Raw genomic sequence first — 27,087 nt, 5'->3', positions numbered from 1 at the left:
CCAGTGAGGATCTAATAAAAAAAAACAAAAAAACATTGATTGATAAATAGAATAACACTGAGTTCAATACTCAAACGCTTTTACTTATGCATAATAATACAGGACTTTACTTGCAACAGAACATATTTGTATTCTGGTATTTACAAAAAATGTTCTCTATCAGCATCTGTTAATTAGCTTTAGTTGTACATTTTTGGAGCCTGTACTTTGTGCCAAATTTGTGCACATGATCTCAGATTCCCATATGCCACTCTATTACACAGTGTCAGTATTAAACCCACTGGAGAAAACCCAAAACATATTCATTAATTTATCCCAAAATAGGTCCAAGAAAAATAATAATGTTTAATTTATTTATTTATTTATTTTTGCAGACTTCGCATATGTTTGAGTGAAGAAGCAAAAGTGTGCAGGCTGTGGCGCCACTGGATTTAAAAGAGAGTTTTATATCTGTGAAATAATAAAAATACAAAGAAAAGTGACATTAAGAGAACGATAAGGTCAACTAAAGTCAGATTCCTGAGCTGAAATTCTCAGATGTGTAATTCATGTTCATGACCAAATAATGTTACATATTTTATGGCCTTACGTATTATTGTGGTTTCTGGTTTTTATTCAATAGAGCCACTTGACCACAGGATGAGGGGAAAGCCAATAGAGCTCAGATGAGCCGGTGATGTGTTATTTATGTCAAGCTCGGTTCAAAACCAGCCTCAATGGAGGAGACATACCCCATAAATTTTTCTATGGCCCCTATGAGCAGGTCAGGAAGGCACCAATATTTCCTCTTTATTGGAAACAACAGAAACAACATGCAGCCATAAAGGGGACCTCTGAGGTGAATTTGAAACACTGGAAATAGCAGGGAAAGCGTGCCGCTCCCAGACCTGAGAGGTAGTCACACAATCCATTTCTTTCCAATCGACTTGTCCGTGTATCGGTGCGTTTCCTCATAACTCTTACACGGGTGACTCGCAAACTCCCCATGCTTCATCACAGGTCAACTTGGAGATGAACTTTAAAGGAAGATGTAACAAATGATCACAGCCGTTCGGGCAAATTCACATCTGCTGAAGTGCCATAACCCTCTACATATCCTGACCTCAATTTGGAGTGTGCGCGTTGAAGGCCCATCTGAGGGAGATGGTATCGATCTGAGCAGGTACTCTGGCAGCATCAATAAACAACGGGCTTCAGGCTTCAAGGCTGAGGAGACGCATCTCTATTTCAGCTGGAGGCTTTGCATCTGGACACCTGAGCTGGGACGTGGCCCTGGACAGATTGTTGAACTCGCTTCTTTTATGCTCTTGGATCCATCAAGGTAAATAAGACCTCCAGCTTGCAAAAGCCTTTTTTTACTTTGAATAATTACTATTAATGTTAAGGGGCGCGGTAGATAGAAAGCTACCAAGTGCCGGTCAATATGCGCAACAGCGATCGATGCTTAACGAGCAGACAAATAGCATTTCAAGATCTTCTATATCAGCATTACAGTGAAAGAAGACAGTGCTGACTTTGGCCCATTAATCAATAAACACAACATGCCAACCAATACATTTGACACAGACTAATGAAATAATAATCATCAACAGAAGAAGTGGAGGAGGGGTTTGCATTTGTTGCAAACAACGAACAACCATTGATTAAAATAAAACTTTAGTGGAAGTAATGGGCAATCCACCTGCACAATTTTGCTGCTGTCTTGTTTACTTGCTTTTCCCTCTTTGCTGAGAAAGTTAAATAAGTGTGCCTCATATATTTAGAGTCAAACTGAGCTCACTTTGCGCTAAGCAGCTTGTCAATAACAAGAAAAGAGGTATGGGCCAAGAGAGGAGGTCTGATAAAATGGCTTTTAATTACCAGACAGTGAATGCTGGCCTTCCCTTTCCACTCTCTCCTCCCAGCTAAGTCAGGAGTTTGATTTCTGATAATGTGGATTGCTGACTGGCCTTCATCCTAGTTGCCCCTGAAGCAGAAGGACCTAACGTCACGTCCTGGGAGAATATGTTTGACAAAGTGCCATATAGATCCTCTGCTTTTCATCAGAGGGCAGTGCTGGTGGAGGCATTAATCAGAACACTTGATAGCCCTGTTTTGTTTTCCCCTTTACACTCCTGTAACAATTAGGCACGGTAATAATTTCAGGCATTACATAGAAATCAATGGGTCTTTAACCCAGCTGTTGGTACTGGTGTAAGTGATGAGTTAAGTTCAGAGGGGGTCGATGCTATGAACTTGTAACCTCTGTGTGTGGACAGCAGGTGTGGTTGTGTGTGTGTGTTTCTGAGGCAATTGACTAAACACAGACAAGCAGATACAGTACATACACATCCCTTTGAATGCTTCCCTTGTCTCCTAAATGGGATGGCAACAACTGGTTCATCCTGCGGTCAAGCAGGGGTGGAGATGATTGTTTTAGCGGCCACTTAAAACCATGGCTGTCACAGCACACACACCATTGATATTGTTTCCAAGGGCCATGTGTCTGGCCAAATCTGACCCACGGAGACACAATGCAAGCTTTAACAAGGTCTTATAACCGCACAGAAGCATTTTCAACATGTCTTTGTATCAGGTCTGTGAGCAGCGTGCTGTAAATGAACAGACCTCACTTTGCCCAAGAATAAATGTCTTGCTTTTGGGCCTGCAACCAGAGAGTGGACAGAGCGGCCGCAATCAACCACAGTTTTAAGTGCCCCTTTGTTTTACACTTAATTATACACTCATGACTGACGCAGAGTGGAAACCTTTAAATACTAATGCTGCGCTAATGTCACGTGAAAGAGGCACAAAACTCTTTGAATACTTATTTGAAAAGCTGTGGTCCTTTTCATCTCAACAGCTGTTTGAGTGAGGGACCATTCATACACGCTCCAAATAGTGATCTAAGTTCAGCTTTCAAAAGAATATTATATGCCTATTATAGTCTTCAGAAAGCCAGTATTTGCAGTATTTTACGCTCCTATCAGACTTGATCTCCCAGCAGTGCCATGCAAAACAAGGCAGTCCAAGGTGGCAACTGTCTCTTTTGTTGAAGCCTTAAATAATTCCTCTTCAGCACGGAAGGCTGAGTTGTAAGCACATAGTTTTGCCCTGTGCCCTGTGTTGCCTTCGGGCACTTTTCCTACTAAGGCTTTTTAAGCCAAACACGTTACAACTGTGGTAACATTTTAGTTTTCAGAGGAGCGAAAAATATCAACAATTAAAGAATTAGTTTAAATGTTTCAAAGTATTCACACTCCAACAAGTAAAATAAAACATTTAGTAATTTTAAAATGTATGTTTTGAAAGGTTTTGGTCAGAGAAAAGTCATGTTCAATGAAAACCTTGCCAAGTTTAACTATCCTGCCATGATTATTGAATCACGATTGATTTAGAATTGAATTATGATTCCTAAACCGATTTAAGTTGAGTCAAAGCAGAAGCACAGACTTACACCAGGATGATGATTTTACGTTTTAAATAAAATTTTGTATGCATGTTGATATCATAATCTATTTATTTATTAATTTATTTATTTATTTCCTCCAGTTCAGAATTGGACGGTTTTCCTTTCGTTTACTTTGAAATGCCGTGACCGGATGTTGATTCGGAAACGCTGTTGTGACTTCCTGAGTGCTAGCCGCATAGCTAAACATCTCACACAACACAGTGTAAAACTTTGTTTCGGAGAGCAGGCGAATACACGTTTACGGTTCAGACTAAAGCTTTCGTGTGATTATAATGTGTCATCGGTCTGAGCTCAGCGTTGAACCTTTTTAAGTCGTTTAAAACCCGGCGTCCGGACTGAGCAGGATGCTAGCATGTGTCGTTAGCTTCGACAGGCAGCCGAGTGTTGTGAGGCTTAACTTTCGCTCTTTATGCTCATACTCAGTTTAAAAACGCTCTTCGCAATGGACAGCGAGGCGATAGTGATCCGTATCAAAACCCCGACTGGTGACATGGACTCGGCCGTGGACTACCCGTCCCTCCTGAACTTCAATGACTTGCTGGTGAGTCTTGTACAAGCTACACAGCTAGCGAAGTGTCTCTGGTGAAAACACAACTGTGCTGTCCAATTAAAGTTTAAATCTGTCTAAAAAGAGGTACAAAAAACTATGTCTAAACAAATGAGGAAGTTTGTTAACTGGGAGGGATATAAATAAAATAGTGTTGGTTGTTATGTTACAATTATTTAGCATGTGGTATATTTATGTAGCAGGTATACCTATATATTTATATGAATGTGTATATAGAATAAATTATGATACAAACTGAGGAATAATTAAAAAGAGGTGATAATTTAAAAAAGCGCTAACTTATTCCTACTCCTTTTTCAAACAGGGTTGTGTTTCTGTTGATGTTTTCTTTTATTTTCGTTTTTGTTTCATGGTTTCTAATCATTATTTCTCCCTTTTGTATGTACGAATGGCTACATATTTGTATACACGTTGGAAATGTTCAATATAAAATTCATTCATTCATTCATTCATTCAGAATTTCAGACACAACATCGTCTGAGTGTAACACTTTCTAATATTTGACTTTCTTATCAGACCTGGCTCTCGTCTGTCGATAGCTTTACACTACACTGTGTTGTTGCCGCTGTTGTAATTCATTCTGAATCCAAACACTGCAGGTTGCGATCAGGGATGTCATGCCTGAAGCCACTGTCACAGCCTTTGAATGTAAGTTCCTCTTTCCCCTGTGTGTTACATTTATGCTCAAACAGGAACTGTGAACCTTCTCTGCTCCTTGTACAGTATTTCTCAACAACGGGCAACAACTACTTTGTACAACAACATCTTAAAGAACTGTTGATTCAAATGTGTTTTCACTGGCATTGTGTTCAATTTCATACAATTTAACAGGATCACAAATAACATATTTCTAAACAGTTGTACAGTTGAATTACCACTATCCCCTTTCCTGTTTAAACATAAACTTAACATTGTACATCTGTAAAGGTTCTCAGTCATTCAGGTCATGGTACATCAAAAGACAATACTAAAACAATACCATCAGGACTTGTGGTTGGTTCAGTACTCATCCAAGGGACTAGGGTCACACCGATACCAAACTGTAAATAGAGGATGTGGTTCAGATTCAGCTTGGTTTTGTTCCTCTCAAAGAAAAACACCCAGGCAAAAGCAGATCAATGTCGTCTATGTAGTTCAGTGTGGTGAGCGATGCCCAGACAATAAAACATCCACATTATAACTGTGTGGTATGACACTGAAGAGCCAGTTCAACAGGTCAGGACTGAGCAGTCAATCTACTCCTGAGGTCAGGGGGCACTCTTTTCAGGACAACAACATACTTATTTTATCTAGAGAAGAAGAATGGTTTGAAAGAGAAGATGAAAACTGGAAAGCTCACTCCTCTCTGAGCATGGGAGGGGGGATTTACGCACTTGTAACTCAGTCTCAACATCAACAAACAAGTTTCTCACATCATGAGAGTGGACTTTCTGGTCATTAATGGGGTGTTACAGAACTACTTGTTCTGAACAGCACAGCACTCGGGTTAATCTGGATCCGAATAGCAGGTGGCTTAACAGACTGACCCTGATAATGTGAGTTTAAGGTACGCAACACCCACACATGTTCAGAATAAAAATCCTAACTCCCCATTAGTTATGTAGAACTTAAGAAGCTACTTGGATGATGGTGAAACATCTTCAAAAAACAAACGAGTCCAGTTGCCTTGGTTTAGCTTTGTCTTTTCAATATAAACTGTTAAAATTGGACTGATTATGACCTTTGCATTCAAATTAAGATTTTGGTGGTGTTGTTGTTTGCTTGTTGGAGGTAGAGCTCAGGAAGAAGCAGAAGTCATTCGAGTACATACTGCCTATAGATGCGTATGAAAATAAAATGAAAAATACTATTTTTACAAACTGCTTTATGCTACTTAAAATAACATAACATTCTGTATGAGTTTAACACATAACATGATGTTTTATATTTAACATTACTTGTGAACAGTACTGTGAAAACAACTAAGTGTGAAAGTATAATTGTCGTATACTGTTTATTGCATGCAGTGTTTAATGTGTTACTTTACATGTTGCATGTATCGTTCACTGCAGTTTATGTTCTTTTTGCAATCCAAATGTTAAGATGCTTCTGTGTTTTTCTTAGATGAAGATGAGGTGGGAGACAGAATCACTGTAAGAAGTGATGAAGAACTCAAAGCCATGTTGTCATATGTAAGTACATACATTAAATATTATTAAATCTCTTCTTCATTAAGACTTGTTTGTTATGGCAAACATGAATTCTCATGAATTGAACAATTATATTTTTTTTGGTTGCATTGTTAAAGTGTAGCTGCTCCTTAATTTAATTTAATTTCAGTTTAATTTCGTTTTATTGAGGATTCACCTACAACAGTAAAAATTGTTTAAAGACTAAAGTCCTGTCCAGATATAACGTGATTCAGTTGTTGTCTATCGACGTTTAGCTGACAGCTGATCTCCAGTGGAGGTCCTAGACTTTGGTTGCCTAGGTAACCCTCTAGTATAGCCACCACTCCAAACTAGTGAAACAAGCAGAACATAAAAAGTAATCTCAGTGTTTGGATGGAACTTGCTCTTCCTGTCGTCACTGCTCTGTTTTTGGAAAGAAAACATCATCAGCGATGGGGCCGCTCTGTCTGGGATAACCTGACATCATCACCATGGTGAATTAGGTGGTAGGAACCACAAGAACCATTTCGTTCAACTTGGTCCCCGGCCATTTTGCTTTGATCATTCTTTTTAAGAGACACACATCCTTATATCTTAAACTGTGTGTTTGAGTGTTAACACTTATAGCTGACATGAAGATATTTCAAGATATAAAAACAAACCGCTTGGAGATTAATAAACTGTTAATCTCAAAATACTGACTGTGTTGTTCTTGCGGTATGAGCATAGGTGTCAGTTTGGAAATTACTGCGAAGTTAACAGTCATGGCTGAGGAAGGAGAGAAGGCCAAAGAAAATATAGGCACACCTCAGTATTTGTTTACATTTCCCAAGTTTTATTTTCACTTTCATATTGAACAGCATTTTCGCACGTTGCAGATTTTCCTCACATCAGTCATTTACAATTGTGACAGAAACCGCATTTAGTTGTGTTCAAAATGACCTCCCCAGGTTAAAGTTATAAATTAAAACTATATTGCGTTACATGGAGTCCCCTTGTTTGGTAGAAAATAATCTGAAAAGAGGGTTAGATGCTGATGAATTGGTAATTTATAAGCTACACACATCCACACACACACATGAAGTTGCAGGCACCTCCCACCAATCAGCTCCTCCATCTCGTGCAGTACATTTTCATATTCCACCATACTTACTGTTCATGCCACGGACAGTAAGAGTAATGGCGTGTAATGGGTTTCTGTATGAGGTACACTGAAAGCTAAATGAACTGTCAATTTTTATTATTTATTATTCAGTACTTAAAGTTTTGCCTCATTAAAGAACAGCCCCCCTGGGCCGCAGAATTGTTCAAAATCTACTTTCATCTCTGGATGTCTTTTACCCCCCATCAGCTCACAATGATGCTGCTAGAGCCACAGGCACAATTTACTCTGCCTGTTTTTTTGTCCGTTTTTATCATGCATTCACTTGTGGTTGCCTTTTAATCATTAAGTAGCATAGGGTAGCAGGGTGATTAAGCAAAAAGAGACAGATGTTGTGCCGAGGAGTGTTGTGAAACAGAGATGGAAAAGACGTTGACCTCAGCCAGATTTCTTTTACACAAATCCAGCTGAGATTCTTCTGTCGTTCTGCTTTGCTTCGCAGTTTGTCCTGTAAGAATGGGAGCGGCTTTTGAGAGAGTTGCAGTGATTATGTAAAGTTTCGAGAAACTCCCATCCTTGCTTTTTTGATATCGCTGCTATTATTTCACACAGCCTACGCTGAAAAGTTCACAGTAGGGACAGTGGTACTTATATGACGATGCTAAATGTCAGCAATAGTCATAAATATGCTTGTTTGTTTTTCAATGGTGTCATTTGTGTCCATATTTTTGGACATCGATTGTTTATATTTAAATAATTTATTTTTATAATTTATTTATTTCGGTCAGTAGGACAAACCAATATAATACAATACAATAATTATATATATATGTACTCTGACCGAACTGACCGCTGAAGCTTTAGCTTATTGTGAACCAGAAACACATGCGCATAATATTTTCCAAAGGTTCCAAGGAAATTCATGAGTGCCCCTTTGTTCATAATGCAAGTCCCTTTTAGCTGATATTGACTCATTCTGACCTGAAACATCTCCTGGACACTCTCTGGAAGCATATTATTATTATTACCTGTGAATTTATGAATAGTAGGTTTGTGTGTGCATGATAATCTACCCTGTTAACTAATATTACTGCTCTCTTTTGTAATATAAAAACTTGAATTACTGATTATTTTCTACGTGTGTCCTGATTTCTACCACAGCAGTCAGTAGTTTAATGTCCGGACACTGAGTTCTTTATTCTGATGATGTGACATGTCTGAAGTGCATGTAAATTTATCCCCCCGCCCCGCCCTGCCCTGCACCTCACTATACCCAGCACAAAATATTTAGTATCCACAACACTGCGCTGCTTCGCTCACAGATTTCAAAACCCATTTGTTCATGGAATTTTTGGCAAACAAATCCAGGACTCTTGTAATGGCTTTCTGCTCATGGGACTGCCAAGTGTACAAAAAGCTGCTGATCACCTGGAAAATACTGGAGTCACAAGAATATAATTTACGCTGGTCGAGTACTTTAAATGTCTTATGCGGGGGTTATATGCATTTCAGCAGATATTTGCATTCGTATTTGGAGATTTATTTTTTTTCCCCCTCGTTGTGGTTGTTTGCTGTGGTTGCCATTTAGCCTCCGTAGAGACCCCAGTGGATTTTTGCTTCAGTGTTATTAATTCCAGGTGAGCAGACAGCCATTATGTGAAATTAATAGGAATTAAGGAAAAACCGCATGTTCGATGAAAGGTGGAATAATTCATTCCGTCTGTCACGGCTTCTTTGTGTGGTGCGTGTGTTTGTGTATCCGCGATAATAAATTTATAATCAGCCTTTTAAGTATGCGTTCGCCGCAAAGGTTTTCTTATGTGAAATACTTTAACGTTGCCTAAAGAATAGTTCACGCTCCCGATTGAGCAAAATTAAGGCTCAAATTCAGCACTTAATTAACATCAGTCTGCAGAGGGCATTTATTGTGAAAAGTATCCCCCATCACCGAGAACATTGATTGCTACATGCTCCTGCGAGACCCACTAGACTTCCAGGCATCTCTAATCATTGTTCGACACCTTGAAAGACAGACGCCCGTGTTCAAAGTTAAAGAGCGGCTATGTCAGCTGCTAAAAAAAAAAAAAAAAACAGAAAAAACTCATGTGACCTCATCCTCTCCTCACTCGGCTCCCCCTGGAGGTAGTGGCTCTTATTCCACCATTCTTACTCCCATTTTCCCCTTAGTCTGCTAATGATGATGAGAGCCACTCTCAGCTCTCTCTTGTCCCTTAAGGCTGAGCGATGGTATTTGGGATCAGACACTGTTTAGTTATTGGCCAACAATGGAGAATGTCTTTTAATAACACACCTACTACAGATTAGGTGGTAATTGCAGCCTTAATCAATAAGCTAGCTGAGCGGAAAATTAAAGGTACGTGAAGCCCGACCCCTCCTACCCCCTCCTCCCACCTTCACCCCACACAACACGTTTTTGGGTATTAGGCCCATTGTTCAGCTGTGGCCTAGTGAGAATGCTGGAGGGCGAATGCAGAGGCCTAGGAGCGAGAAGGGGATCTGACAGTGATAAATAGGCCTTTTAATAACAGCTGTGCCACTTGGGTAGCCATTCTGATCCATTCCCATCCAAGCCATCCCATCGTCCTCCCCTCCCCTCCCTCCCTCCCCCACAATGAGAGAGCAAATTTACATATTGCTGTGATGACTTGATAGTTCACGCTGGATTGTAAATGAACACGTGTACGGCGTGCGTACACTTCTTTTAAAGTGTGTCATCAGTAAGACCTTTATGTGTGTTTTTGAAAGTCTCAGAAAGTGGAGGACGTAAACGAATGCACCGACTCTGACAAGTGCACACACACTCACAGTTTAACAGATGGTTTGGTTAACTGAAACATCAATTACTGCATTGCCTTGGCAAGCGTCTCCAGAGTGTGTGTGTGTGTGTGTGTGTGTGTGTGTGTGTACGTGTTAGTCCTGTAGGATATGAGTGTTTGGTGAGCTGTTGACCTGGAGGAGAAAAGGGTTAATGCTACACTCCTTCAGAACAAGCCCACAGGGCATTGGTCCTCATCGGCAACAGATTTCAGCACAGCATGCTCACATTTTTCAGAACACTGTGGATTAATTGTGACGCCAGTAAAATAAACATTTTTGTTTTGTTTGCGTAGTATTCCTAAATTCTTCAGTGTAGTGAATAATTAAACAGAAATTCTAGTTTTTTATTTCGTGTGTAACCGCTTTTTTTTTTTAATCCTTCTTAACCATATTTAAGTAGCAGTATTTGTAATAATGACTTTAAATCGCCGTCACTCTTAAACTATTTGTGTTTTATTTTTATTTTTGTTTGTTTTTTGTCCTTTAGTACTGCAACACAATGAATGAACAACGCATGAATGGACTGCTGCCAGACCCTCTGCAGATTTTTCCACGAGGTACAGAGTGACATATTATCATTAATTGGTAACGCTGAAAGGCTCAATACATCTTTGTAATTAATGTGTTGACAATTAATCACAAGCAAAACCTGAAAGTAAGGAAGAAAAAAAATATCCACAGTTTTGTACTCAAAAGCCGCTACATGGAAATTTTGGGGACCATCACTCGACAATGGAAGCGCTCGATGGCCAGGAGTAACAATAGAGCCTCTGGACAATATTAAAATTCAGTGGCTCATTCTTTTGTTGTTCTGACAGTCATTTATGAATCTACATTTCTCTCGCTCCAAGGACATTGAAAGTGTTAGCATGTGCTCAGGCTAAGCCTTGCCTCCATCTCGAGCATGGTGAAGTTTTTCCCTAAACAGTTTTTTTTTTTTTTAACCATGAGCGCTTCTTCAGTGTGTATTTTTCCTTTGTCTTCATATACTTTTCTCACAACTCAAAGTCATATACGTAACTAACAAGCCCCAAGGACAAAGTGATGAAACATTTCATTGTTTCTTTTACTCTATATCAGGCTTCTGTCTTTCAGTGTGTGTACATATATATATATATATATATATATATATGTGTGTGTGTATCTGCTTCTCTTGTCTCTAACTCTGTGATTGTTTTTACTTCCTACCTACCACTAACTGTCTCAAGAGCCCAACATCTCAATCACTCTCTCGTCCACAACTAATTTCAGAGTAACCCTCATTTCATTTCATCTTTTTTTTTCTTCTTCTTCTTCTTTTCTTTAAAAAGAACTGATTCCTTTTTCCAACACATTTGTAAATGGCCCAGTGATGTGTTCTACAATCTAGTCAATTACTGTTTCAGCCGGCAAGACTCCAGGGATCCGGAACATACATGGCCTGAAGGTACCTATCTCAATAATTGTTTCGGCTGCCTTACACAGAGAAGGAGGGGAGGCGAGGGTGGGAAGTTGAGTCAAATGGATTGGTAACGCTGTGTTCCACTTATTGAAATGTCAATTGAAGTCAAGGCTCTCCTTCTCTTTCACTCATTCTCTTGCTTCCCCTCGTCCATGTTTATGTATGGGAATATGTGGCTGGGGCCGAGGCGCTCGTCTCTCTCCTTCTCAATCTTTACCTGTGTTCTTGTTTCTCATGCTGGGATAGTCATGCTGAAATCTCTATCCCCCTCTAGACTATTATGATCCTCTCATTCTCTATGATAGGACCAGTATCAGCCTTGGTTAGAGCAAAACCTGAATCGGCCACTAAGAAGATGTCATTGTTCAACCATGAAATTGTCATTACAAGCCCCCAAATGGCCTTCCACAGACCTTCCCATTTTATGTTAGGCATATGTTCCTATTGAAACTCATTGCTAATTACCATGGGTTAAATGACTTGACACCTCCTCCGACTCTCCAGATGATCCATACCATATCCATCTGCATCTCAATGATATAATCCCCCCACACCCTCACCCCCACACCCCCTCAGCGAAATACTGAAAGTGCTTTATTTAATGTATCCTCAGAGGAGCTTTGGTAACGGCTACTGAACTGTGTCAGTTTTGTTTAAGGTCAGGGGGTCTGTTTTGAGAAGATGATGTTCTCCCAAAACCTTTACTCCTTTGGTAATCTTTCCCCTCTTTTTTCTCCAGAGTTAATATAAAAGTAATTGGCTGAGAGGAGCCTTGTGTGCCATTTAAATTAGGTTTTCCTGGGCACTAATTAAAGAGACAATCCCTGTGCTTTAGTGGACCCAACACATCGACCTCTTGACCTCAATTAATGAGTTATTTTTAGCATCCTCTTTACAGGGTCTCGTCTTTTGTGCTCGGTATCTGGGTTGAGTTTGGAGGTCTTCAGAGTAAACATTAATGCAGATTAATAGATATGAAGCACAATGTCCCAAGTGAGGCATTAGTATTATAAACTTTAAAGTCTTTGCCAACCCATTTTTTTGCCTCACTTTCTCTGGTTTTAGGCCATATTGTTGTATTCATCCAAATTTTTTTTCTCTCTCTGTCCATCACCCCCCCCCCCCTCCCTATCTGGACACTTCTTCCTTCCTCCTTTATATGCCTCCTTCTTTTACACAAGCCAATTATCCCTGCGAGCTAAAGTGAGAGCCTGTGTTTTGTTGTTGTCCATCATCAGGGGGTCTGGCCATATGCCTGTCTATCTCTGTCTGTCTGCCTGTCTTTTGGCCTTGACCATTAACTGCGTATTTGTGTGTCCTTTCACATTTGTATGCACGCCCACCTCCAGGTTAATACGAGGCCTAGCCCAACCAATGACTGCACTCATTCTGTCCCAGACTCCATAGCCAACAACAGGTGAGTGCTCCGGGGGCACGAGTAGCACGATGCACCGCCCGGGAATATCAGCATCACCGGCTCAATATTTGTGTTCTTTTCCCCAAGCTTAAAGAAATCATCTGCTGAGTTGAAGAGGATCTTGACAAATGGGCAGGTAAGCCTGGATTTAAGCAGAATTTGACCCCTAACGCCTATAGTGAGACTGGTGGTTATGTCATGCAGAGTGTGGGTTCAGTGTGCCACACCGAGAACAACCTGGTTCCTAGGATAAACACTCTCCCTCTTTATTCTTCTTCTCCTCACAGTAGCGTACATGTCAGGAAGACAATTAAGCCGGCAACCTCTCAGGTTTCTGCTGTAACACGGTGAACTAATAGAGCTGTCCGCTCCCTCCCTCTCCATCTCTCCAGCCACTTCTTCTCATTCTCCTCACTCCTCTCACTTTGTTATCAAATCAATAGAGGTTCAGTATTGGGGCGTTTTTTTGTGTCTATGTTGTGACATCTGTTTCCTTCTGTCTGTACGAAATTAGTTTTGGCAGAGCCTCATTCATATCGTCATATCGTGTACAGACGGGCGTCTGTCCAGATAAACTGGCTTTTTGTCAGAGCACCGTTAGCCTGGAGCCTCAGTTAGCGCCACACAGAGCACCATGGGCCCAGGCATTATTCACTGAAATAAATATTCACTGCACTGTGTTAATTCTGACCATTCGGTGTGTCCAAATATCAGCGCATGTTCTTAAAATGTGTGTTGTATTTTGTATGTATAATTTATATCAGAAAAAAACACTAAGTATTGTAAATAGTTTGAGTTTTCAGGTTTTGTATTAGGGTAAAGAATTAATGTAAAACCGGTGGGCCGAATACAATTTAGATATTTATTTTTGCTTGTTGGAATATTATTCCCAATCATTTTCTCAAAACATATCAGCTGTTTTAGTACATGATGACTGTCCAAAATGAAGATAGTGTAAGAATAAGAATATTCCACGTTGGCTCAGTTTGCTTTCTTTCTCAAAGTGTGTGATTTTCTAAAAGCTTGATTTTCTAATAATTCCCTACGTCACTTGAGATACATTTTAGGGCTACGTTTACAATATTATCACGATATCAACAAATATGTAAATAATAATGGCAAAATCCAGGAAATGCATCTTTAACTTTATTTATGTCCCAATTCTCTCTTTTGGGAGTTGAATTGTCTCAAAATCACAGTAGAACAGAAGAAAACAGAAGTAAAACACACACTGTTCAAATAGCACTGGATCAATGGAGGGCCAACATTGACTCGGGGTGAAAGTCTTGGGCCAAAATGTTAGTTTTGCAGTACATTAACTTAAATGTTTGCACATGCATGCATGCGCAAAATAAACACTATCACAAATTAATTTTGAAAAATGAATGACCGTGGTTATTGCGCTTCATATTTATGTACAAAAAATTACTGAACATCTATCTGGCTTCTTTTAATAAAAAAAAGTAATTGAAGCACTCTGAAATATTTGAAGAAAGACACGGATCATTACTAGGCCTTGGACCTATGACTTCAAATACAAATACATTTAGTGCAAAATATTCAGTCATGTAACATATACCGCGGTATGAATCGACCTTGGTAAAAAGATAGTAGTTTTCCCAACTCTTTTTAATTTTCGTTTGTCTGTGTGCTACTGCCCAACATGCTCCATCTGCATCTTCTCACTCGCTGCTCGTCTTCTTCACCTCCCAGGACCTGAGTTGGCAGGAGCTCAACAGCGCCACCCTTCCATCAATGTATCACAATGTTATTCTCTGGTCAGGAGTGGAAGTGCACCGATAAATAGTATTAAATGAGAGGAACCGCAGCGAGCGCAGATTAAAAAATGATGCAATGGCGAAGTTTAGCCAAGATTTACACGATATTATCAAATGCGCATTTTTAACGCGGTATTAAAATTTTTTAATACCATGATTATTGTTAATACCGGTGAACCGACAGCCCTTATACATTTACAGTACACGTGTTCTACCTATATCATAACTATGAGATTGTTTAATCGCTCTGTTTAGAGGGATTTCTTTTTCTTAGCAGAAAGATTTTCACAAGGAAACTTGTGCACAGACAAGCCTGACACTTTTGTTTTATCAAAGTAGGCTAGGACAATGACAGCAAACAAATCATCATTAAACTCTACATCAGTCACTCCTCTGTTCACCCCAACACAATGTCCTTTTATAAATTGGACAGTAAATGTTGTATTGATCCCCTCCTCTCCTCTCCTCACCTCTCCTCTCCTCTCCTCTCCTCTCCTCTCCTCCATCTGTTCCCCTGTTTTCTCTCCTTATGTCACTGAACTTGGAGTGACCTGAGTGCTTGTTGTGTTTATGGCCTCCAGTAACACTGTGCACACTCTCTCTCACCTGTTTAGCTAAACATGTACTCCAGTAGTTGCGCAGGTCCCATTATTATACACTTGTTTGTTTGTTTGTTTTTTTCCATTCAGATAAATGCCCAAGATATCCACTATCAAGAACAACTTGGCCATGGAAACGGAGGCACAGTTTACAGGTAAGTGTTTGTTGACTCTGGTGCTGAGACCTTGTTTTTCCGTGGCCGACATTACAAGGCCAACGCACAATGTTGAATATGACGCTGAAAAGACACCAGCTAAAATATGTGGCTGAAGCAGCTATACGATGCAAATATTTTTTAAAAAGGATGTCTCAGTAAGTTGCTAGGTTTAAGACTCGGTGACTTTTGGATTTTTCCGCTCAGCTTTTATGACAAAATGACGCACATTAATCGGCAGTAGGTTCTGTGAAGGGTTGTCCATTCTTCACCGCGCTCCCTCTCTTTCCTCACGTGTCCATTTATCTCTCAGTGTTTGGTGTGACATCTATCAGGCTGGTTTGTGTCTCCTCCTTTCACTTATTTATTCTGGTTTGAAGGTTGCAAACATATATGATATTGATTTGGGGCTGCAAGGTATGACAGCAATTGACTTAATCGGTCTGTAGTACAGCACATTACCTGCCACCATGAAGAGCTCCATCCTTTCTGGCTAGACAAATGTATTACTGAGCTTCTAACGTTATGACAAGGTTGGCATTTGTGTTGCTCCCTCTATCTTTCTGTCCCCCAACTTGTGCGTTCGTCTTCCCATCAATCCTCAGCTATTGAGCTGTTTTATTGAGATTGAAGTATTGATCACTGCTCAGACTAACCTTGGCTTGACAGAGTGATGTGCCCCTGCAAACCCGGGATATATATAAATATATATATTTTTTTATATCTAGCAAATCCACAAGACTATCCTATTTTATATTTTCATTCCTTTTCTTTCCAAACACCTTTTACTGTTTTATGATTTTGAGATTGTTTCATTACTTGCCAAGTGCTCGTAGTTGTAGGAGAATACGATTGTTCATCAGTTTGGCACCAGGAGTGGTTACACTGCACCGGGGACGGCCAATATTGCAAGATCAACAACTTTTCAGTCAATTTAGCCCAGTAAAAAAAATCAATATGCATTGGTGCTGAAATTTTTATGGTTGAATGGAGAAGATGAAGAAAATATACGTTAAAAAAAAAATCACCCTGGTTGTTTGTGTGGTTTTGGTGTTAAAGACTGTGCTATTTCTTGCCCATTTTAATTTACATGACCTTTTAAATTTACTTTATTTAATTTAAAAACATCAATTCATGTGTACTTTTTTAGGTCACAGTAATTGGGTCAAAACAGTAGCTCAGATAGACTTTACAACAGCTTGAATATGAATCCCTTGGAGTGCATCACTGAACACATGAGTCCCACCTTCATACAACACTTCTTCTTTCAGCCTGGACATTTTGACTTGCTAAGAAACAGATTTTGTGAGTCCAACTAAAGCTTGATTTATACAAAAAAAGGGTTGCAGGTTACGCCAGTGTTGGTATTAATACACGTGCACTTGTGTGTCTGCATCTTTCTGTAATTACACCACTGAGACACTAGTTGGCGTCTAGTCAGTTGTATTGACTTTGTGCACTTCAAGCAATGACGATGTTGGAGTTAATCAGTGCTGATTAAAAGTTACTTTTACTACAAAGCAGAGAAGAGAGAAGAAGTCTGACTAGGTGTATGTATAGTGCATGCGAGTAAATCCACACTTTTTAACACAAAATGATATTAAATCAAAACTAGTCTGTCTACATTAAAAGCGTATTACTATGATTTTTATACATGCATTCACTGTCAGATACTGTCCATTACTTCCACATTAACATGTATTCATACTTACAATGTTAGTTTTGTAAGTGCAACCCCTCTGGAAAATGTAAGGACTGCAGTTCCAGTGTGAAAGGGGCTTAAAAGAAATCTAAAGATTATACAATAAAGCAAAGTATTGTAGCTTGGAGAGATGATTGGAGAGGCCTTAGAATATCCTGATGCATTGAATGTCAAACACTGCCAGTGTGTGCACTTGCATAGGAGTGAATGAGTACAGATGTTTTTTTCTGATATGCGTTACCTTCTACCTTGTCTTTTGGTCAAGGATCACAGATACCGATGAGAAATTATCCTGCATTGAAAAAAGGAAATGAATGTGCGTGCAGAATATTTACTGACTGAAGGAATTAACAGGTTTCATGTTTGCTTAGAAACTAATTCTCTCTGGTCTTCACCATCTTTAGTCCTGGTTATAATGGGCTTATCATGTGTGGATAGCGCCACAAAAGGCTCCCCACCTTTTAACCTCTTAGCCCATTTATGACCCAGAGCCATTTAGACTCAATTGGATGTTACCAACACCTCAGCTTTCCATAGCCACACGCTGACCTAGCCATCCATCACTGTCGGCCTTTGTTTTTTATTACACACTCTCTCAGAGGTCCATCTTGTCCACCGATCTAACGGACTCCGTGGCTTATAAATACAATCACAAGGACACACAAGCCATTTTCGTGACTCATGGATCCTGCAGCGCAATTAAAACAAGCACATTTGCCTGGCTGTGACTGCGGTGACATCCACTTAGACACCCACGGCTATTTCTTTGGACTCTCGGCCCATTTTCTCCATTGATTCTGTTTTTCACCTCATTGATCAGATTGTATATTGAAGGACCAAACCTCTTTGCTTAATGGCTGTCAGATTTTGAGATTGTGTCTAAAACAAGTTAAACTCACTGTAGCATGTTGAGAGTTTTTTTTTTTGTGTGTGTGTGTGTTATACTGGCTGTTCCCATCCCTGTATCCCATCTAAAAGGATAACATAACATTTTATTTTAACAAACATTTCTTCAGACAATTAGTATAAATTATGTTTTATTTTTTTAAATGTGATTCATGTTTTTTTTTTTGTTTTTTGTTTTTTTATATTGACCGTAATTCAATGCTCCAGTTTTTTCATTTATATGTGAAATACAATAATGATCACACATTGACTCTCATATAGACACCAAGCATTTAAAAACAGCTCTGCTACTATAACAACATTTCCTGGTAGACGTTTACACAGTGCACAACAGTTTTTACTGTCATTCATGGTAGGTGGCAGCACCGACATGTGCATCTGCATCTCTTAACTTGTGTACTCCTAACTTTCCTTTCCTGGAAGTGTTCCATGAATAGGTTTTCATCTATAAATATTGTCCATGTGCTACAAAAAGCAACCTGTGCCATACATCTTATAAACCACACTATTTACACTACATGCATTTACTGCTTTTTGCACTTAAAGTTGAATCTAACCTAATCCAATCCAATTAATTTACCAGACGGTGACTGAATACGATAGGACGTCCTCTATGAAACCTGAGCAGTTTGAATCCGAACAGCAAACAAAACAAAGTTAATTTATGTAATTTAGGTCTCAGACACAGAGAGTCCTGCTGTCTAATATTGAAGTATTCAGAAATGAGTCGGTTTTAATTTGAGTGTAGTTGATATTTTAGAGCCGTACATGTTTGTGCGTCCGTGCACGTCTGTCTGTGAAGGTCTGTGTTTAGGTTTCTGTCTGACTGTGTAACATAGGACACCAGTAATAGTCAGTATAAGGTGAGAGAGTCGGGGAGACAGAAAGGCAGCCCGTCATCCACGTGGCAGTGTAAACTTACCACGTTAGCCCTGATCCCGGAGGCCAGTCTCGCTAACCCACAGCCCCAACTTCAGAGACATAGAGAGAGGCACTATGAATACTGCATGATGGAGCTTTTATTACAGAGCAAGCTGGAGTGTAAATAAGATCCAGGCAATGGGGCACGTTTACTGGGGTCAGATCAGGGGGAAGTGGCGGGGGGTGGCTATGTAACCTTGTCCCCATGTCCCCCGCTGTCACAAGCCTGTCACTGTAAGTCATATAGGGATGCTCGTCCCTGAGGTAGTCAAGGACAGTCTTAGAATAAAGCTTTAAGCATGCAGTAGTTGCACTGCAACCCCTAAAACACACCCTTAAACACATTAATTTTTTAAAACGGGTTTTGTATTTAATTATTTCCATCTAGAATTGTCACTGAGAACTGGAGTTGTTTAGACTTGGTTTAATCTCTTTTCCTGGCTGCCTTACTTACGCAGCCTGCCCAGTCAGTATTAACATGTCTACCCCTGCGATCTTGTCTCAATTAACATCCACGTCTTAATTAAGAGGCACCAGTCATGCTTAACCGATATTGATTGTAGCTTAAAGGAAAACTGAGGCATCAAAATGAAAACAAGGTCGTCACACTTGACACTTGAAATCCCAAAACTCTCAACTGTCCAATTGTCAACAAACAGTCAGACAAACGGAATTTGTGACATGTGCTTCTTGGCAATTTGCTCTTAACTGTTCGGCCTTTAATTTATCTTCATGATCTTTTAGAGGAATCCTCTTCCTATTCTGAGAGCAGCCATTTTGTTGTAAAGAAAATCAACTCAAGAGCTTTCACATGACGTGTATGAGTACGTTGTTGTTACTCTGCTGTGCATCATCACATATTTATTTATTTAGCCTTTAATAGGTTAGTCCCATTGAGATGGGGGATCTCTGTTACAAGGGAAACCTGATCAAGGTAGCAGCAACACAGTTACAGAATTTAAAGATAGAAACAAACAACACATAAATTAGTCACATAAGAACATACATAAATAAAACGCTTGAAAACCTAAATGTTTTCTTTCCCAATTTTGTTCTTATTTTTGGAAAAACTAAGTGCAAAATGCCCATTGAGTGGAGATTGAGACGTCTTTGTTTACATGTTAAAAGAGAAGGTAAATAAGAAGGAAGAACATGTAACAAAGACCAATTTGCTATAGTGTAGAGAACATAAACACCACCTCAAGAGTGGATCGAGAGTGGATCAACTCCAGACTGAAATTTCCCTATTTCATAATTTTGTGGGTAGGGGAACATAGGCCAAGCTTCCAGGTTACCTATTGTAAGAATAAAAGATCTGGTGAAAGTAAGATCTAACCATATACAGTTCAGTGGATTAATTGTTATTTATTAGACTATTCCTGATTATTGGTTCAGGAGGCAGTATCACCAGAGCTATAGTCAGAGACCAATGATTGTTTTAACTGTTGGTAAATACCTAACATGGTACTAATAGGTGTCATTAATTAAAGCCTTGGGCCAGTTTAGAGGTATCTGGCCGAAGAGCTACGTGATACTCCAATCTTAGGACACATTAATCACACTTTGCACCATACACGTTCTCTGTAGACGACCCACAGACAGGTGAGTAGCCAGGTATCACATTTATTAGCCTCTGTGACGTTCCCATGAACCGATCCCGTCCCCGTCACCTGACAGCTGTTGGGCAGAATTCGTCCTTGAGGATTGTATGTTGAGAGGTCCTGAGGTATCGTCACCGGTGCCGTAAACTAACCTTTCGAGGGCTGTAACTAAAGCTTTGCCATTAAGGAGTTTGATAATTAAATCATTACGGGGACGGTCTGTACCTGCTGCGTTACTTGCAACTCAAAACTCTGTCTGGAGAAACTAGAGATAGGTCTGACTGCATCTGGGTTTGGGTGGTGATCCCTGACCTTTAAGAGGAAAGACAGAAACATTTTGTCATGTTAATTTAGACTGCTGCTCAGAGACTCGGTGAGACTTGTGTAGGTTTTATTGTTAGCCAATGAAAACGGTTTTATCACTCCCTTTGCGATACATTATCACACAAGCATAATACAAACTGTAGCATCACTCACATACAGCTTGGGATCACTGAATAGTATCTTTTTAATAATCGCATCATAATGTTGGCATTATTATGATATTATGTAATTAACTTGCATTCAGTGACATCAATGAAAGTGTAATACTTTGCGGCAGAAACTCAAAATCAGGAATTGAAATAAAATGTCTAAATACCGACTTATAATTGTGGTTAAAACTTCTACAAAAGCCACAGTTACATATTTGTTCTGATTTGTCCAAGCAATGAGTAAAAATGTCTTTTATTTCACGTTATCTTTTGTTTCGTCCCTGTAGAGCGTACCATGTTCTTGGGAAGCGGGTGTTAGCTGTCAAGGTGAGAATTCCCTCCATTTACATGAGAGCCGCGGTACATGATACTTTCATCAAATCCGCCCCGTCGAAACATCAACCTAACAACAAACGTGTCGGGTTTGGTAAAAGCTGAACCTTTTTATTTTTTTCTTCTGGTGTTTGATTACAGGTCATTCCCCTGGATATTACAGTGGAACTACAGAAGCAGATCATGTCAGAATTAGAGATTCTGTACAAGGTTAGTTTTGACAGATTTCCTCTTTTCTCCACTGAATGTTGCTGTCCTACCACACTATCTATTAATTACCCACAATTTTACCTCGTTAAAAGACATTTCTTGCTTCTAGTCTTAAAATCAATCAGTGAAATATGGACACGTTCCCATCTTCCAGTATAGTGTTTGTGTATTCATTAGTAATTTAACTATTGTTGCACATTTATTGTGCGTGTTCTTTAATAATCACTTGTTTCTGCTCTTGTTTTCAGTGTGATTCACCCTACATCATCACTTTCTTCAGTGCCTTTTTTGTAGAGAACAGGATATCTATTTGCACAGAATTTATGGACGGTGAGTTTGTCTGTGACTTAAGCAACTGTTTTTTTTGTTTGTTTTTTTGCTAGCTACAGTTGTGTAGAAGAGACTTTGTGTCTCTCTGCTGTGCGTCCATTTACACTTCTGCAGATCAGGCGAATGTCTGCGAGCTGCTTAAGATGTCTGTGTGCTAAAAGCTACAAGGGCGTGATAAATCTCGACTTAAGTGCATTTGTCGGCGTATTTGTATCTGTGTGAGATTGGGGACTTTCTGTTTTTTTTTTTTTTTTTTTTTTTTTTTTTAAAAGTGTGTGTTAATGCTGCGATTCCCCTGTTTCACACATTTGCCAGCTTGTCAGCAAAGACTGTCTAACCTCTCGGCACTCTGTTATTTCATGAAACTTTTCTTTGATCAGTCGTTTGAAAGTAAGCAATTAAAGTAAGAAGAAAACGAAACCTTGAATTATATTTGCACAAAGCAGGTGCCACTAGGTTGAACTATAATAGTGAATAACGTTATAGTTCACTAGAGCAATCGATGTCTATTCTGGTAACATCCAAAAATAAATGTAATATATGCATTTTGATGTGTTTAGTGTCACTGAGTTTTGTGTCTGTCTACAGGAATGCTCTACTTTTACTTATAAACATTCGTTTGGTTCAACAGTTTCTTCTTGGTGACGGTGCCAATGTCGTGTGGGAAATGTAAATTTTAGATTTATTTTTTTAGCTGCCTCAGTTAATGAACAATTTGCTTTTATGCAGGTGGATCCCTGGACGTCTACAAAAGAATACCCGAGCACGTGTTGGGGAGGATCGCAGTCGCAGTAAGTTTTCACGATGCACTCGAAAATTCCCTGTTGTTTTTATTTGAGTTAAAGGCGTCAGATCATCGTGATATATCTTCATCAATATCCGAGTGTTTTGAGGGACGTTTAAGTATCATTGTTGCTGCCTGGCAGCCACAGTTTTTAGTGTGACCTGTTATCTGTTTGTTGCATACAGAACAGGCCTGAGGCAAAAGAGATTCACACAATTTATTAATGAAATAAAACAGGGAAACGTGTGAATTTTTCAATTAGTCCTCATTTGGTGAAACGATAGATACAGCGAGTGTTGTTTTCTTCCTATCCTCCCCTCTCTCTCCCCTTCTCTCCCATTCTCCACCCTCAGTTAAAACTCCTGTTTTGATCAAAATGGCCTTGATGTTGATTAATGCGTGTCTCTTTTCCACACTCATTACCCTTCTCCTGTCTCCACCTCCTTTTTCCTGTCTGTCTCCTTTAACTTTGTCCTTAATCAAACAATGACAGCTATTTAGTCAGTGTTAATTCTAATTCACAGCTTTCCCTCCTTTCCACTGTCACAGTTGTTAATTATCACAGAAGGAAAAGCACCCAAGAGGGTGCAAGTGAAGCTGCACACTCCAGTTGTTGCGCTCACACCACAACCTTTCAAAGCAGCAGGACTTCAGAGTGCTTTTGTGTTTTCCTAATTTATCTCAGAGGTTGTTGTGCATCAGGGTTTGATGACAGGAGCCTTGAGGCTAGAATCATCTCTCAAATCCCATCACCAAAAAGCAAGTTTACATATCTGAAATGAGTAATACTTACTACTTATTAACTAGGTGCCCTACCAGCTCACTGTATTTCTATTAGTACTAAGCTGCGTCTTAGTGCCTGAATCCACCCTTAATGTTTAACTCCTTGATTACTTGTGTATGTAGTCCTATTATTTTAGTTATTATAGGGACTAACCATAGCTGGAGATAATTTACCTGGCAAGTTCAGAGCTTTAATGCAGAAATTAGCTCAACCTTTGTCATCAGAGTTTCATAGTCACATTTAAAATCATTTTTACTTTCATCAAGATTTGCAGAGAGCTGAGTTCCTCTGCCTGAGGCACATTTTCCCTCTTCCCTGTACAATGTTGAGTGATTCCCTGAACCCTGTGCTGCCGATGGATTCATGGTCCAGAGAATTGTCTTATAAAAACTGCAGGGCATCTCGCCCAGGCCTCAATTATGTTCTCTTGCAGACAAAGACACGTTCTTGTTCTTATTATACTACTTCATAGTCCCCAACTTTATAGTTCGCTATGAGTCAGTGCGTTTAAATGCATGTGAAAAAAAACAAATTACTGCCTTAATCCGACTTTAACTGGACAACTTAAGTGCATGTAAACATGTTGCTCCAACTAAAATAGAGAGTTCTCCTTATCTGATCAAGACAACCAGATAATGTGGATTGATGACATCATTTAGATGAGTAAGAATAAATGAAGCATTTGAAACGCACTTAAGAGCGACCTTCTTTAGGAGATCTTCGTGGACATGGTATTACCAGGATAAAACTCTCAGCACTTCTTTCAGTACTGAGCCGTAACCGTTTTGCCTAAAGTCTCCTTTGTATAAATTCCATATTAAGGTCAAGGGTGTTGATGTTCAAGTAGGACTGATCTGTTTTTAAGCCGAAACCAAACGATAAGCACTTCACATTAATCCTGTTAATTAAGTCTTCAGCTGGGTGTTCAAATTAATTTTTTTTTTTTTTTTTCACTTGCTTGTGTCTCTAGGTAGTGAAAGGCCTGACTTATCTGTGGAGCCTGAAGATACTTCACAGAGGTGAGTAAGGTAGCTGCACAGGCTCTTTGTTATTAAAAAAAGAGCAGAGTTGATAAAGACAAGCTGCGGAGTGCTGATGTTGCAGTTCTATCAAGCCGTTTGTCTCCACAGATGTCAAGCCTTCCAATATGCTGGTGAACACCCGAGGACAAGTCAAGCTCTGTGACTTTGGTGTCAGCACACAGGTACACTGATTTGTTTGTGTGTGTGTGTGAGAGTGAGAGAGAATGGAAGGAGGAAAAACATGCACCGATCAGGTATAACATTATGACCACCCTCCTAATATTGTGTAATTGTCTCCATTGTTGCCTCCAAAACTGTTATGGCTCATCAGAGAATGGACATGGACCTTCTTTAGGGGAGGGTCCTCTATGGATCATCCTACAGACAATTGATCAGTTTGGGATGTAGTGAATTTGGAGGCCAGGTCAACACCTTGTGCTGGTTTTTCCTAAACAGTTTTTGTGGTTGTGCCCTTGTCATTGCTTTGGGGTGAGGGGGTACATGTCTAAGTAACATCCACATGAATGAATTTCCCAGCAGAAAATTGTATTGTCACAAGACGGCCATCGCCATTTGCTTCTCCTGTCGGTGGTCTTAATGTTAGGCCTGATCGGGCGCGTAGCTGCGTGACCACAGTCTTATTCAAGCGGCGTGTGCACAGATCTGTGTGCATATGGTCAGCTTGTCAATCACCGCATTCATTCCCAACTCAAGACATCAGTGTCGTCCCATGGGTCTTCCTCTCACATTAACCCCCCCTCCACCTCCACCTCCATTGTTCTGCAGCCTCCTAAAGAAATCACTTGTTATAATTATGACCCACACACACACACACAACGCCAGGCCTCATTGATATGTATTCAGTAGATTGAGGGGAAAGCGTGGGTGGCAGACAATAGCCGAGTCATTGTGTGTATGTGTGTGTGTGTGTGTGACAGAGAGAGAGAGCTAGAGAGCATGTGTGTGTTTTGTAATGTAATCATCGGGGACCGACCTTCACCGTTTCCCAAAACGCCACCCATGAGGAGTCTGTCTCCCTGTTAAACACACACTCACACAAACAGGGTCCCTTCTGTGTTAAATTGTTATTCATTTTCAACCTCCACTTCTTCTTTGGCAACTCCAAGGTGAATTTTGCATCCTCACAGTGTAACACATGCGGCGGTGACTCGTCCTCTGTCCTTCTAACTGTATTTTTCTGTTTGTCTCTCTCCGGCTCATGTGCTCTTTCACATTTTGTAGGGCACGCTCAAAAAAAAAAAAAAAAAAAAAAAAAAAACAGCCATAAGGGAACAGGCACTCATTATCACAGTCCTGTCATTGATGACATGTGCCATTGTACACGCCGACACACACACACAGACACACACAAATTCACTAGATGTCTCTTTGCTTTATGCCTGTTCCCTCGTGCGAGGGATGAGTGCTGCTTAAAATATCAAGCAGACAAGTCAGTAGATTTAGCTAATGTTAATGTAGGCGCAACTCTTTATTTTTCTAATGTACGATAATAAAGTAAATCGATTTGCACCCTCAGTGTTTGCTTACAGACTGTTAACTTTATTTGCAGTTGGTGAATTCTATTGCCAAAACATACGTGGGAACTAATGCATACATGGCGGTGAGTGACCCTTCACATTTAGACGTACAGTACAAGATGTAATTTTCTACTGACAATTTTGTGAAAATGTGAGTTGAGTTCATTTCATTTGCTCCACAGCCGGAAAGGATATCAGGGGAACAGTATGGGATCCATGCAGACGTCTGGAGCGTGGGCATCTCTTTCATGGAGGTATAAAGATTTAAAATACACAGAGAGGATTGTGGGATGTGTATGCAGAAGACAATAATTCTAGCGTGAGCGTGTCTCTCCACCTGTGTCGGTGTCTCTGCTCATGTCTGTGTGTAGCACCGAGGGAGTGTTTGACTGACGCCCTCTGTTTTCAAATAACATTTTAGTCAGTATTTTTTTTTTTTTTTTTTTTTTGCTCTGTCCTCTGTCTTCTGTCCTCCCACTGACGCTATTGATTCTCCATTTGTTTCTGTCTCCGACTCTCCCTCTGCGGCAGAACAAATGATTTGGGCTCCACCGTTGTTTGTCAATAACGTTTAATACCGTTGCAATTATAACAATAATGGACGAGCTCGCTGTGATGGAGCCGTGTCAAAGTTATTGATATAATCTCTGTGTGATAAAGATGGAGTTGAATATCAGCGGACCCTCTGGCTCTGGCCTCTTTGTTTGTAGCTGTACCTACGTGCATTAAGCTAAATGAATTGGGTTGCAGTCTCGCTCAACCTGGATCGATCTTTTAACCTACTAGTTGGTCTATTTATGTTGAAGGGAGGAGGTGAGCGTTTTGACGTTTTAATAACGTAATGTTGCCAATAAGCTGCCCTTGACCAAGATGAAAACTGCCCACCCCAAGTGAATTGCCAAGTCTCAGGGAGAGCTGTCACCCAACACCCCGGGGAAAATAACACACATACACACATTACACACCCCACAATCCTGTCCTCCT

The 27,087-nt window shown here is 39.9% G+C and overlaps 1 protein-coding gene across 2 annotated transcripts in view; it reads left to right on the top strand.

Moving 5' to 3' along the window:
• Positions 1 to 3,602: 3,602 nt before the first annotated feature.
• The window catches only part of map2k5 (mitogen-activated protein kinase kinase 5), a 50,944-nt gene continuing 27,459 nt past the window's right edge, over positions 3,603 to 27,087 (top strand). For both annotated transcript variants that reach the window (XM_047581281.1, XM_047581280.1), the window contains exons 1-16: positions 3,603 to 3,992; positions 4,619 to 4,667; positions 6,123 to 6,190; positions 10,597 to 10,666; positions 11,495 to 11,535; positions 12,900 to 12,967; positions 13,055 to 13,103; positions 15,435 to 15,499; positions 21,390 to 21,429; positions 21,577 to 21,645; positions 21,894 to 21,975; positions 22,705 to 22,766; positions 24,514 to 24,562; positions 24,674 to 24,747; positions 26,136 to 26,186; positions 26,286 to 26,357. In XM_047581281.1, coding sequence (XP_047437237.1) covers positions 3,861 to 3,992; positions 4,619 to 4,667; positions 6,123 to 6,190; positions 10,597 to 10,666; positions 11,495 to 11,535; positions 12,900 to 12,967; positions 13,055 to 13,103; positions 15,435 to 15,499; positions 21,390 to 21,429; positions 21,577 to 21,645; positions 21,894 to 21,975; positions 22,705 to 22,766; positions 24,514 to 24,562; positions 24,674 to 24,747; positions 26,136 to 26,186; positions 26,286 to 26,357 — 1,041 coding nt within the window. In that variant the 5' untranslated portion in view covers positions 3,603 to 3,860. The remainder of the gene's footprint in view (positions 3,993 to 4,618; positions 4,668 to 6,122; positions 6,191 to 10,596; positions 10,667 to 11,494; positions 11,536 to 12,899; positions 12,968 to 13,054; positions 13,104 to 15,434; positions 15,500 to 21,389; positions 21,430 to 21,576; positions 21,646 to 21,893; positions 21,976 to 22,704; positions 22,767 to 24,513; positions 24,563 to 24,673; positions 24,748 to 26,135; positions 26,187 to 26,285; positions 26,358 to 27,087) is intronic.

The sequence above is a fragment of the Mugil cephalus genome, chromosome 3 (assembly GCF_022458985.1).
Source record: "Mugil cephalus isolate CIBA_MC_2020 chromosome 3, CIBA_Mcephalus_1.1, whole genome shotgun sequence".
In the NCBI taxonomy this organism is placed as follows: Eukaryota; Metazoa; Chordata; class Actinopteri; order Mugiliformes; family Mugilidae; genus Mugil; species Mugil cephalus.
Note: the sequence above shows the minus strand (reverse complement) of the source record. Positions and strands in the feature narration are given on the sequence as shown.